Source organism: Protomyctophum bolini (genome assembly GCF_963924005.1).
Source record: "Protomyctophum bolini genome assembly, chromosome: 18".
In the NCBI taxonomy this organism is placed as follows: domain Eukaryota; kingdom Metazoa; phylum Chordata; class Actinopteri; order Myctophiformes; family Myctophidae; genus Protomyctophum; species Protomyctophum bolini.
Window position 1 is genome coordinate 745001 of NC_137879.1, and position 15000 is coordinate 760000.

General features: G+C 43.4%; 1 protein-coding gene across 2 annotated transcripts in view; it reads left to right on the top strand.

Annotated features, from left to right (window-relative positions):
• The window catches only part of LOC308333451 (uncharacterized protein), a 47790-nt gene that overhangs the window by 23911 nt on the left and 8879 nt on the right, over positions 1–15000 (top strand). For both annotated transcript variants that reach the window (XM_080789872.1, XM_080789873.1), the window contains exons 14-17: positions 2687–2823; positions 3766–3877; positions 10006–10278; positions 12858–12969. In XM_080789872.1, coding sequence (XP_080645998.1) covers positions 2687–2823; positions 3766–3877; positions 10006–10278; positions 12858–12969 — 634 coding nt within the window. The remainder of the gene's footprint in view (positions 1–2686; positions 2824–3765; positions 3878–10005; positions 10279–12857; positions 12970–15000) is intronic.

A 15000-nucleotide genomic window follows, 5' to 3' on the forward strand; every position in this document is an offset into this window, starting at 1 on the left:
GTGTTCCACAACTTGGGGCCATAGACCCAGAAAGCCCTTTTAAGGTGCAGTGGTAGGGTGTTCCACAACTTGGGGCCATAGACCCAGAAAGCCCTTTTAAGGTGCAGTGGTAGGGTGTTCCACAACTTGGGGCCATAGACCCAGAAAGCCCTTTTAAGGTGCAGTGGTAGGGTGTTCCACAACTTGGGGCCATAGACCCAGAAAGCCCTTTTAAGGTGCAGTGGTAGGGTGTTCCACAACTTGGGGCCATAGACCCAGAAAGCCCTTTTAAGGTGCAGTGGTAGGGTGTTCCACAACTTTGGGCCATAGACCCAGAAAGCCCTTTTAAGGTGCAGTGGTAGGGTGTTCCACAACTTGGGGCCATAGACCCAGAAAGCCCTTTTAAGGTGCAGTGGTAGGGTGTTCCACAACTTGGGGCCATAGACCCAGAAAGCCCTTTTAAGGTGCAGTGGTAGGGTGTTCCACAACTTGGGGCCATAGACCCAGAAAGCCCTTTTAAGGTGCAGTGGTAGGGTGTTCCACAACTTGGGGCCATAGACCCAGAAAGCCCTTTTAAGGTGCAGTGGTAGGGTGTTCCACAACTTGGGGCCATAGACCCAGAAAGCCCTTTTAAGGTGCAGTGGTAGGGTGTTCCACAACTTGGGGCCATAGACCCAGAAAGCCCTTTTAAGGTGCAGTGGTAGGGTGTTCCACAACTTGGGGCCATAGACCCAGAAAGCCCTTTTAAGGTGCAGTGGTAGGGTGTTCCACAACTTGGGGCCATAGACCCAGAAAGCCCTTTTAAGGTGCAGTGGTAGGGTGTTCCACAACTTGAGGCCATAGACCCAGAAAGCCCTTTTAAGGTGCAGTGGTAGGGTGTTCCACAACTTGGGGCCATAGACCCAGAAAGCCCTTTTAAGGTGCAGTGGTAGGGTGTTCCACAACTTGGGGCCATAGACCCAGAAAGCCCTTTTAAGGTGCAGTGGTAGGGTGTTCCACAACTTGGGGCCATAGACCCAGAAAGCCCTTTTAAGGTGCAGTGGTAGGGTGTTCCACAACTTGGGGCCATAGACCCAGAAAGCCCTTTTAAGGTGCAGTGGTAGGGTGTTCCACAACTTGGGGCCATAGACCCAGAAAGCCCTTTTAAGGTGCAGTGGTAGGGTGTTCCACAACTTGAGGCCATAGACCCAGAAAGCCCTTTTAAGGTGCAGTGGTAGGGTGTTCCACAACTTGGGGCCATAGACCCAGAAAGCCCTTTTAAGGCGCAGTGGTAGGGTGTTCCACAACTTGGGGCCATAGACCCAGAAAGCCCTTTTAAGGCGCAGTGGTAGGGTGTTCCACAACTTGGGGCCATAGACCCAGAAAGCCCTTTTAAGGCGCAGTGGTAGGGTGTTCCACAACTTGGGGCCATAGACCCAGAAAGCCCTTTTAAGGCGCAGTGGTAGGGTGTTCCACAACTTGGGGCCATAGACCCAGAAAGCCCTTTTAAGGCGCAGTGGTAGGGTGTTCCACAACTTGGGGCCATAGACCCAGAAAGCCCTTTTAAGGCGCAGTGGTAGGGTGTTCCACAACTTGGGGCCATAGACCCAGAAAGCCCTTTTAAGGTGCAGTGGTAGGGTGTTCCACAACTTGGGGCCATAGACCCAGAAAGCCCTTTTAAGGTGCAGTGGTAGGGTGTTCCACAACTTGGGGCCATAGACCCAGAAAGCCCTTTTAAGGTGCAGTGGTAGGGTGTTCCACAACTTGGGGCCATAGACCCAGAAAGCCCTTTTAAGGTGCAGTGGTAGGGTGTTCCACAACTTGGGGCCATAGACTTTTCAGAAAGTATTTATTTAAAGACGTTTACGCCGCGGACAGGGACAACTCTTGTCGTGACAAATCATGACAACAAACACAATGTTTTGGGCCGAACAAATAATTAGAAAGTTAAAAAAAAAAAAACTACTTTGTAATTATTTGTTTGGTCCAAAATTCCAAAGTTTGTTGTCCTGATTTGTCACGACTCGAGAGGGGCGGGACTGAGAGGGGCGGGACTGCGACGCTCTATTATGGGTCCAGAAAACATTTATTCAGCTCTTTTGAATGCATTAATTGCATACACTATTATTATTCAAAAACACATTTTTGGCCTTTTTCTGCCGAATATTTTCGGCGTGCGAATATTCGGTGCTATCAGTAATCCAAAATGAGTTGATTGCACAGCCAGACTCTTCACATACTGGAGCATGTCTGAAATAAATGGACATGTAAATATGGATAATATATCCCCACTAGCCTGAGGAAGACATGAAATATAATGAAAGTGTGCAGGCTGTACACGAATAAATACTAAACAACAACAACAACAACAGTAGTACATAAACAGGGCAACATAAGGACACAATGCTGTGGAAGCAGCAACTCTTAATCAGTATGTTCAAATGCCAAGGAGTACAAGTGAGTTTTCAGACGTGATTTAAACACAGACAAGGATTGAGAAGCTCTGACATGAGGTGGAACTTCATTCGTATTCATTCGTTTTCTCCCGTCACATAGCCTACTTGCAGCAAAACAAGGAAGTGATGTGGCTCGCTCTGGTAGCGCAAAGCGTAGCTACTTTTGTTAATTTAATAGTTTTATTAGGTTAATATTGCATATTTTGATATGTTATCACTCACATCTGTCTGTCTGTCTGTCTGTCTGTCTGTCTGTCTGTCTGTCTGTCCAGCTCTACACTGTAGTGCAGCACGTGAAGCATTTTAACGACGTGGTGGAGTTCGGGGAGAACCAGGAGTTTACCGACGACTTTGAATACCTGGCAACCGGCCTGAAGACTGGACAGCCCCTGAACACACGATGTCTGAGGTAACTATTACTGATTTACTGCATAATACCTGGCAACCTGAAGTAACTATTACTTATTAATTAGTATAATACCTGGCAACCTGAAGTAACTATTACTGATTAATTAGTATAATACCTGGCAACCTGAAGTAACTATTACTTATTATAATACCTGGCAACCTGAAGTAACTATTACTTATTACTGCATAATACCTGGCAACACAATTATCACTACTATATAACAGTCCTTGTGTTGGGGAGGACAGAGCTGTCCTTGTGTTGGGGAGGACAGAGCTGTCCTTGTGTTGGGGAGGACAGAGCTGTCCTTGTGTTGGGGAGGACAGAGCTGTCCTTGTGTTGGGGAGGGCAGAGCTGTCCTTGTGTTGGGGAGGGCAGAGCTGTCCTTGTGTTGGGGAGGGCAGAGCTGTCCTTGTGTTGGTGAGGACAGAGCTGTCCTTGTGTTGGGGAGGACAGCGCTGTCCTTGTGCTGGGGAGGACATAACTGTCCTTGTGTTGGGGAGGGCAGAGCTGTCCTTGTGTTTGGGAGGACAGAACTGTCCTTGTGTTGGGGAGGACAGAACTGCCCTTGTGTTGGGGAGGACATAACTGCCCCTGTGTTGGGGAGGACATAACTGTCCTTGTGTTGGGGAGGACATAACTGTCCTTGTGTTGGGGAGGACATAACTGTCCTAGTCCTGGGGAGGGCAGAGCTGTCTTTGTGTTGGGGAGGACAGAACTGCCCTTGTGTTGGGGAGGGCAGAACTGTCCTTGTGTTGGGGAGGACAGAACTGTCCTTGTGTTGGGGAGGACAGAACTGCCCTTGTGTTGGGGAGGGCAGAACTGCCCTTGTGTTGGGGAGGGCAGAACTGCCCTTGTGTTGGGGAGTCTGGTTGACTAAGTCATTAATGTCACTTTCCTCCCTCTTCCTCTTCTCTGTGTGTGTGTGTGTGTGTGCGTGCGCAGTGTGATCAGCCTGGCCACCCGCTGTGCGATGGGGTCGTTCAGAATGCATCTCAGAGCCAGAGGGAAGGTCGCCCTGGTGTTCAAAACACTCAATGACGCCCCACAGCACCCTGTGAGTTAACACACACACACACACGCACGCACACACACACACACCCACACGGGGGTAACAAGACAACTCACCCCGTTTCTGTTTTCCTCCCAGAATCTTCCCCAGTGAGGGGTGGGAGTTTACAGTATATCCTCTAAGGGTGGGAGAGGCTGGACTTTGAATTTCTCTAACTATAAACTTTCATGACAGCCTAAGTACAAATATGATTTATGGAAAGCTACTATACTGCGACATACTAGCGTCATGTCCAGGGGGTGTACTTGTACATCAAGCTGCCTCATGGCTACAGAAACAGGAGATAGGCTCCTGCCCTATGGGCCTCATGGCTCGGCAAGGCTACTTACCTTTACTTACTATACAGTGAAGTCTGTTCACAGAAGTTGTTGTAGGATATGTGGGATTATCTGACGAGGTACCATTTGAGGGGGCAAAACCTTACATATACTAAATAATACTAAATTGTTTATAGGGTCAATATAAGTAAAATAATACAGCCTTTCCACAGGAGTATCTTTTTATATTTTTCCAAAAAGAATACGAACAGCCAATTAGCATATTACAAAGTTATCCCCCTCACTGGGGAAGATTCTGGGAGGAAAAACGGGCACGCACCGGGGTGAGTTGTCCAGTATTCGGGAAGCCGCTTCACCTCCCAATGTATGAATGAATGAACCATTGTAAAGCGCTTTGAGCACTTGTAAAAGCGCTATAAAAATGCAATTCATTATTATTATTTGGGCGAAAAAGAGCAGATATAATAGGTATAAGTATGCCTAAAATCATATTTACAAAACGTTTCAGATGAACAAAAAAACAGAAATGATTTGAATCGAATATTTAGAAAAAGTCGTGCAAGGGGAACTTTCTCAGGACTTCATGGGCAAAGAAAATCTCACTTCAAAATCTCAAAATCGGTCAGAGGGACTGCTTAGATGAAACAATAGAGCACCGAAGTCCTGACGTAACTCGCTCATCCCTTCGATTCCCCTGGTTCTAAAGTCCTGACGTAACTCGCTCATCCCTTCGATTCCCCTAGTTCTAAAGTCCTGACGTAACTCGCTCATCCCTTCGATTCCCCTGGTTCTAAAGTCCTGACGTAACTCGCTCATCCCGACGATTCCCCTGGTTCTATAGTCCTGACGTAACTCGCTCATCCCTTCGATTCCCCTGGTTCTAAAGTCCTGACGTAACTCGCTCATCCCTTCGATTCCCCTGGTTCTAAAGTCCTGACGTAACTCGCTCATCCCGACGATTCCCCTGGTTCTAAAGTCCTGACGTAACTCGCTCATCCCGACGATTCCCCTGGTTCTAAAGTCCTGACGTAACTCGCTCATCCCTTCCATTCCCCTGGTTCTAAAGTCCTGACGTAACTCGCTCATCCCTTCGATTCCCCTGGTTCTAAAGTCCTGACGTAACTCGCTCATCCCTTCCATTCCCCTGGTTCTAAAGTCCTGACGTAACTCGCTCATCCCTTCGATTCCCCTGGTTCTAAAGTCCTGATGTAACTCGCTCATCCCTTCGATTCCCCTGGTTCTAAAGTCCTGACGTAACTCGCTCATCCTGACGATTCCCCTGGTTCTAAAGTCCTGACGTAACTCGCTCATCCCTTCCATTCCCCTGGTTCTAAAGTCCTGACGTAACTCGCTCATCCCTTCCATTCCCCTGGTTCTAAAGTCCTGACGTAACTCACTCATCCCTTCGATTCCCCTCCTGGTTCTAAAGTCCTGACGTAACTCGCTCATCCCGACGATTCCCCTGGTTCTAAAGTCCTGACGTAACTCGCTCATCCCTTCCATTCCCCTGGTTCTAAAGTCCTGACGTAACTCGCTCATCCCGACGATTCCCCTCCTGGTTCGCGGAAGTAATTTCTCTATGGAGAATAACATGGGGTGATCTTAATATCGTCTACTATAAGCGTTGTGGTCCAAAAATAAACAAGCTGTCTCTGCGTTATTGTCAGGGAGGTGTCTCTGTATCGTTTGCAACAGTCAGTCACTCATATATGATACAGTCTGCTTCTAGCGAAAATCTAACTAATTCAGCAGCAGTAACATTAGCGTTTTCTCTCGGTCAGTTGATTCTTCATATCCATATGAGTGAAGCGGCCGGGGTGACATGTTTATCTTTCAAACACAGTTGTTATTAGGGCTGTCACGATTCGCCTAGTCCACGATTCAATTCAATTTTCGATTTGCAGCTCACGATTCGATTCGATGTTCGATTCGCTATCACGATTCGCCTAGTCCACGATTCAATTCAATTTTCGATTTGAAGCTCACGATTTGCTTCGATGTTTGATTCAATTTTTTCAATCTATTTTTTAAAAACCTCCTTTTTCAGCATTGAGGGCTATATTCATTATAATTTAGGCTTAGGGTTAGGGTTAGGTGTTAGTGTTGTAAAGAAAAACACTTGTTTCCCAATAAGTCACATTTATTTTCTATAAATAACAAATCAGAATGAGAATAATAAAAGGTTTAACAACTTTGGGTTTTATGCCCTAACATTTTTAAAATGTTTCTTTAAGATGAGATGACTTGTAACATTCTTGTTAAGCTCTAAGTAAGTAAAAGAAAAAAAAAAAGACAAATAGTATATAGACCCATCTGTTGTTAGTGCAATTTGATCTGCATGGCTCAGCCCTTCAGTGATTTGTGCCCTCACTTTATCATACATGCCAGGCAACACACGCGTGGTCATATGCGACCTGCATGGCATTTTGTAATGTGGTTCTGCTGTTCTGCAACTCTCATTAAATATTGAAAGCCAGCGTTTTCCACCATTGAAAGTGGTCGCATGTCTGCAGCTATGCAGACCGCAACTCTGTGCGTTAATTGTTTTGCACGGGGCGAATTAGCTGAGAGCTTTTCTCTATAAGAATCTAGAATATAGTTGGCTGTGTTGTTGTCTAAGTGGTGAGAGAGAGAGAGAGAGAGAGAGAGACGCATCTCTCTATCGCATGTTAAAGAGAGAGAGAGTCAGAGAGAGAGACGCGTCTCTATCGCGCATTAAAGAGAGAGAGAGAGAGAGGGGGGGGGTCGCGTTAGCATCAAGCTAACTTGTCTTTGTACCATCGTCGTTGGACAGATCGATTTATTTGTGATGTCTGCTAAGATGCTGGCCCATATTTGACGTGTTGCCTTTGGGATACGGCACTCGTCTTCTTTTCCACACTTATTTCCGTGTATCATCGTCGTCGCCGCTGTCTACAACAGCACTGGCCATGTGAAACGCAACAGCGGTCTCGTTCTCTCACTTCTGTCAACTCCTCTCTCCTCTCTCTCTTTCTCTGTGTGTGTGTGTGTGTGTGTGTGTGTGTGTGTGTGTGTGTGTGTGTGTGTGTGTGTGTGACTGACTGTGTGTGTGTGGCACGGCTCCGATACAGCTGGCTTTTCGTCTCTTTTTTTCTCCATGCATTTGCATGGGCGGAATGGCCCGGCCGCTCGCGGAAGTAAAAACATAAAACATCGCGAGACGGTGCGTCATTTCGATACACTGAATCGAACGTCAATTTCGATTCAATTTCGATTCGTATCGAGAATCGTGACAGCCTTAGTTGTTATATGAGGCGATCTAAAATCCCCTCAATGGGGATTTCAATGCAACTAAACAAATACATGAACCTGGGGACTGACGCCCTCTACTGGAAGTGACGTCAGACTTCGGTGCTCTATAACAAAAGCATGGCATGCATCACATCATATAAAAGGTAGTTATCATGAATCATGTGTAAGCTAAGAACGTAACAGTGGAGTATCTATGTAAATATATAAACTTTATTACAGGCTCGTGGCCCACAAGGTAAGACAGTACATCACAAATACGAGAATACAAATAAAAATAAAATAAAAATACAGTACATTTACCCAGACCCACAGGTTACTACTCTAGGCGAGGCACTCATGCCAGTGTCCTCTGATGGTAGAAGTGTACCTTACAGAACTACGGCCTGGGTCTGTCATCTGTCCAATGAGTCCATTCAGTGTCCTCTGATGGTAGAAGTGTACCTTACAGAACTACGGCCCGGGTCTGTCATCTGTCCAATGAGTCCATTCAGTGTCCTCTGATGGTAGAAGTGTACCTTACAGAACTATACGGCCCGGGTCTGTCATCTGTCCAATGAGTCCATTCAGTGAGCGATCCAGCCTGCTCATGAATTTAAATGTCAAGTTCCTCAACAGAGCCATGAACGTAGTGAGACCCAATGAACAGAAAAGCCCACTGGCTCTATAGTGCTCCTTGGTTTTTTTCAACAGGATACGAAGACAGTCATTATAGGCTATACTTGCAGTTTGCGTAAGCTCTCCTTCTTATACTTCACCCACAGTGGAGCTGTGTAGATAATAAGCTTGAGCTTATTAAAAAGCTTGTAGTGATGGATTCGGTCAAAGGCTCTCGACGCTATAAATACAACCAACCAGCGTAGTAGAGCCCTGCCTTCTATAGGTCTCCACCAGTGTTGGGTGTAACGGCGCTATTAATAACGGCATTATGTAAGGCCCTACTTTTATTGGTAACGGAATAAAGTAACTTGTTAGTTTTGCAATTTAGTAGTTAGTTCCTTAGTTACATTTCCAACAAAGTAATCCCGTTACTATAATGTGTCCCTGTTCATTCTGTTGGCAAGATTTAAAAATAATAAAGCCCCGACAGTCTGCGGAGTTTATTTCTCCTGCCTTCTGTGTGATTTATCCTTCCAAGCCCACTATACCATGTACTATACATCCTGCGTCTACTACATCCTGTAGTTCACTTAAGAAATAAAAGTATTGTTACAAGCAGCTTTTATTTTGAAGAGGCAGTTGTTTCGGTTGTATAGCCAGCTACCATGACAGTGGTAGGGGTGGTAGCCTACAGGATTCTCATTATGTTACTGTCACTGCCTGCAAGGATGGCCGCCGTGCCATTTCTTATAAACTATCTAATTCATACGTGGGTCGTCGTGGGTCCACGTGGAGTTGTTATTGTTGTTCATGGGCCACGGTGCGCGGCGTGGAGAGGGCATCAGAGCGCAGCGCAACAGCCTAGTCTGGTATTGTCTGTACTCTCTGCACTATAGCTCTTTCTGTCCAGTCCTACGTGTATAGGCTGGCGATTGTGGCGACTTATATTCGTTAATAAAGAGAGCTGTAAAGGGGATATTGTCTATGGTCAGTTCATGGTGTGTATCGTTTTTAACCGGGCCGTGATAATGCGGCGCATTGACGGTAGGCAGTAGGGCTAATACAATGTAACCAACTTGCGCAAGCATAAAAAATGGGTTTTAAAACGGAAAATAACGGAAAATAATCTTAACTTGTTACTTTTCTCAGAAGGTAATCTGTAACGGTAAGGGATTATTTTCATGGGCAGTAATCCAGTAACCTAACGACGTTACTTTACAAAGTAACGATGCCCAACACTGGTCTGTGGTCTCCACTGCTTCTTTCAGAGCATAAATACATAACGATGCCCAACACTGGTCTCCACTGCTTCTTTCAGAGCATAAATACATAAGTATACACTGGTCTCCACTGCTTCTTTCAGAGCATAAATACATAAGTCTGTACTATGTTTGGGCTTGAAGCCAAACTGATTGTCAGTGGTGGAAATGTAAATACTTAGTCTATCGAGGAGTAGTTTTTCTAGTACTTTGGACACAATACTGGCAAGAGCTATGAGTCTGTAGTTATCTATACTCCCTACTTTCCCAGCTTTGTCTTTTATTATGGGAACCAGAACGACAGACAGCATGGAGTCTGATTTTCTGTCAGCTAGTTGCTGTATGGCATTAACAACCTCGTGGGTGTTAAAAAAAAGTACTTTCTTCTTCAATAGTGCCTATATGAAAAGGCTCACCTTTTAAATAATGTTGCATAATGCTGCCTCCAGAGGGCAGCGATGCCTACTGGATCTGTTATGTAAACTATACATACTATACTATATTATATATTATACATGTGTACTATATACATACACGCGCACACACGCGCGCGCACACACACACACACACATGGTAAACATGGTATTTCACATGACAAGCATGTTGATTTGTATCAAATAGTTAGGGCAGAATGTTTTCACTTGAGAGCTGCATTAACTCTCTCTGTCTCTGTCTCTCTCTCTCTGTGTCCATGTCTCTCTACCAGAACCTGGCCCTCTGCACAGCCAGTCTCATGTACATCCTGTCCCGGGACCGGTTGAACATGGACCTGGACCGGTCCTGTCTGGACCTGATGATCCGCCTGCTGGAGCTGGAGCTGGACGGAGGGGGCGGAGCCTCCTCCTCAGGGGGAGGGGCTTCAGAGGGAAGCCACGCCTCCTCCCAGCTCAGCGCCAGAGAGATGACCAAGGTCAAGGAGAAGATCAGGAAGCTGTGTGACACGGTTCACAACAAGCACCTGGACCTGATGAACATAACGGTACTACTACTACTATTACTATTATTACTATTACTACTATTACTATTACTGTTACTGTTACTACTATTACTATTACTACTATTACTATTACTGTTACTGTTACTGTTACTATTACTATTACTACTACTATTACTACTATTACTATTACTATTATTACTATTACTACTATTACTACTATTACTATTACTATTACTATTACTATTACTACTATTACTATTACTGTTACTATTACTATTATTACTATTACTACTATTACTATTACTACTATTACTATTACTATTACTACTATTACTATTACTATTACTATTACTACTATTACTACTATTACTGTGACACGGTTCACAACAAGCACCTGGACCTGATGAACATAACGGTACTATTATTACTATTACTATTATTACTATTACTACTATTACTATTATTACTATTACTACTATTACTATTACTACTATTACTACTATTACTATTACTATTACTATTACTATTATTACTATTACTATTACTATTACTACTATTACTACTATTACTATTACTGTGACACGGTTCACAACAAGCACCTGGACCTGATGAACATAACGGTACTATTATTACTATTATTACTATTACTACTATTACTATTACTACTATTACTACTATTACTATTACTACTATTACTATTACTATTATTACTATTACTATTACTACTATTACTGTGACACGGTTCACAACAAGCACCTGGACCTGATGAACATAACGGTACTACTACTACTATTACTATTATTACTATTACTACTATTACTATTACTGTTACTATTACTATTACTACTACTATTACTACTACTACTATTACTATTATTACTATTACTACTATTACTATTACTGTTACTATTACTATTACTACTACTATTACTACTATTACTATTACTGTTACTATTACTATTACTACTACTATTACTACTATTACTATTACTGTGACACGGTTCACAACAAGCACCTGGACCTGATGAACATAACGGTACTATTATTACTATTATTACTATTACTACTATTACTATTACTACTATTACTACTATTACTACTATTACTATTACTATTATTACTATTACTATTACTACTATTACTGTGACACGGTTCACAACAAGCACATGGACCTGATGAACATAACGGTACTATTATTACTATTACTATTACTACTATTACTATTACTGTTACTATTACTATTACTACTACTATTACTACTATTACTACTATTACTATTACTGTTACTATTACTATTACTACTACTATTACTACTACTACTATTACTATTATTACTATTACTACTATTACTATTACTGTTACTATTACTATTACTACTACTATTACTACTACTACTATTACTATTATTACTATTACTACTATTACTATTACTGTTACTATTACTATTACTACTACTATTACTACTACTACTATTACTATTATTACTATTACTATTACTATTACTACTACTATTACTACTATTACTATTACTGTGACACGGTTCACAACAAGCACCTGGACCTGATGAACATAACGGTACTATTATTACTATTACTATTATTACTATTACTATTACTATTATTACTATTACTATTACTATTATTACGATTATTACTATTACTACTATTACTACTATTACTATTACTACTATTACTATTACTGTGACACTTACCCCACCCTCTTAGATAGCATTTATTGCGAACGTAGTGATTGCGAATGCAGTGAGCACTTACTATGAGACCTAGCAGATCATGTCTGTCCGTGCGTGTCCCCCCCCTTTGTGCCCATATATGGAGCTGAGTGATTTGTTTGTGATTTATGCAACACACTCCATATTTGGACGTATAGTCGCTTTGGGGACTCCTTATATGGTTATGGCTAAGTTAAAAACTTAACTTAAAAATAACTTAACTTAAAAAAAAAAAAAATATGTACGAGCTGCGTTCGCTTCCCGCGTTTGCGCGTCTTACTGGTGTAGACTTAGATAGCATTTGATACAGACTTATAGCATGTTATGTAGACAGCACTATAATTGCATTGTATGTAGTCATAGCACGTCATAGTACATATGTATAGCATAGTATAGTATATATGTATAGTTTATATGTATAGCTTCATTATATAGATATTCCACTGTTACTTTCTTAGCTTACACATGTTTCTTGATAAATGTTTTTATGTGATGTATTCCCATGCTTTTTTGTTCTTGCTTAATGTAAGTCGCTCTGGATTAAGAGCGTCTGCTAAATTGTAAATTGTTTACAGTCAGTGGCTACTAGCTAAGCTAGGTGTTTACACGGTCGTAGTGGTGCTACTTCTGTCAGTATTTTAAGGGTTAGGGTATAAACCTTAGAGTATATATACTCTAAGGTATAAACGCAATATTGCGGATCAAGCATTCAATCAATCAACCAAGACATGCAATAAAATAATTGACTTATCCGTTGTGTGTGTGTGTGTGTGTGTGTGTGTGTGTGTGTGTGTGTGTGTGTGTGTGTGTGTGTGTGTGTGTGTGTGTGTGTGTGTGTGTGTGTGTGTGTGTGTGTGTGTGTGTGTGTGTGTGTGTGTGTGTGTGGGGTCAGGCTGGTCATCTGGCCATGGAGACTCTTCTATCTCTGACGTCTAAGAGAGCAGGAGACTGGTTTAAAGAAGAGCTGAGACTGCTGGGAGGACTGGACCACATCGTAGACAAAGGTTTATTATTAATACTATTATGGTTATTACTAGTCATTCTAGAGGTTTATGCTGTCTCACTGGAAACACTCCACAAATGGAACACTAACATGAACCTGACCAGGCTCTGGACTACTCTACAGAACACTAACATGAACCTGACCAGGCTCTGGACTACTCTACAGAACACTAACATGAACCTAACCAGGCTCTAGACTACTCTACAGAACACTAACATGAACCTGACCAGGCTCTGGACTACTCTACAGAACACTAACATGAACCTGACCAGGCTCTGGACTACTCTACAGAACACTAACATGAACCTGACCAGGCTCTGGACTACTCTACAGAACACTAGCATGAACCTGACCAGGCTCTGGACTACTCTACAGAACACTAACATGAACCTGACCAGGCTCTAGACTACTCTACAGAACACTAACATGAACCTGACCAGGCTCTGGACTACTCTACAGAACACTAACATGAACCTGACCAGGCTCTAGACTACTCTACAGAACACTAACATGAACCTGACCAGGCTCTAGACTACTCTACAGAACACTAACATGAACCTGACCAGGCTCTAGACTACTCTACAGAACACTAACATGAACCTGACCAGGCTCTGGACTACTCTACAGAACACTAACATGAACCTGACCAGGCTCTAGACTACTCTACAGAACACTAACATGAACCTGACCAGGCTCTAGACTACTCTACAGAACACTAACATGAACCTGACCAGGCTCTAGACTACTCTACAGAACACTAACATGAACCTAACCAGGCTCTAGACTACTCTACAGAACACTAACATGAACCTGACCAGGCTCTAGACTACTCTACAGAACACTAACATGAACCTGACCAGGCTCTAGACTACTCTACAGAACACTAACATGAACCTGACCAGGCTCTAGACTACTCTACAGAACACTAACATGAACCTGACCAGGCTCTGGACTACTCTACAGAACACTAACATGAACCTGACCAGGCTCTGGACTACTCTACAGAACACTAACATGAACCTGACCAGGCTCTGGACTACTCTACAGAACACTAACATGAACCTGACCAGGCTCTAGACTACTCTACAGAACACTAACATGAACCTGACCAGGCTCTAGACTACTCTACAGAACACTAACATGAACCTGACCAGGCTCTGGACTACTCTACAGAACACTAACATGAACCTGACCAGGCTCTGGACTACTCTACAGAACACTAACATGAACCTGACCAGGCTCTGGACTACTCTACAGAACACTAACATGAACCTGACCAGGCTCTGGACTACTCTACAGAACACTAACATGAACCTGACCAGGCTCTGGACTACTCTACAGAACACTAACATGAACCTGACCAGGCTCTAGACTACTCTACAGAACACTAACATGAACCTGACCAGGCTCTAGACTACTCTACAGAACACTAAACACGAACTGGTTGGAATAACGTGTTCCTTCCACGCGCTACGTCCAACCAGGGAAACTCCCCCCTGTCAGGTGTAAAGGAGCAACTTGGACACTTGAAGGAAGCATGAGTTCAAGTCCGTTGCTCTCCCCTTGTCTAGGTTGGTCTCCCCTTGTCGCCCATATATGGGGACTAGGTTGCTCTCCCCTTGTCCCCCATATATGGGGACTAGGTTGGTCTCCCCTTGTCCCCCATATATGGGGACTAGGTTGGTCTCCCCTTGTCCCCCATATATGGGGACTAGGTTGGTCTCCCCTTGTCCCCCATATATGGGGACTAGGTTGGTCTCCCCTTGTCCCCCATATATGGGGACTAAGTTGGTCTCCCCTTGTCCCCCATATATGGGGACTAGGTTGGCGGAGGGTGTGTAGAGCCCAGGATCACATTAGATGATTGACACAGGGGTGAAAAATGGGTCACAAAATCGTGGGATAAAAATATTTATATTTAAGGAGAACACTAAACATAGATTTTTGGTCAACTGAACAGAACACTAACATGAACCTGACCAGGCTCTAGACTACTCTACAGAACACTAACATGAACCTGACCAGGCTCTAG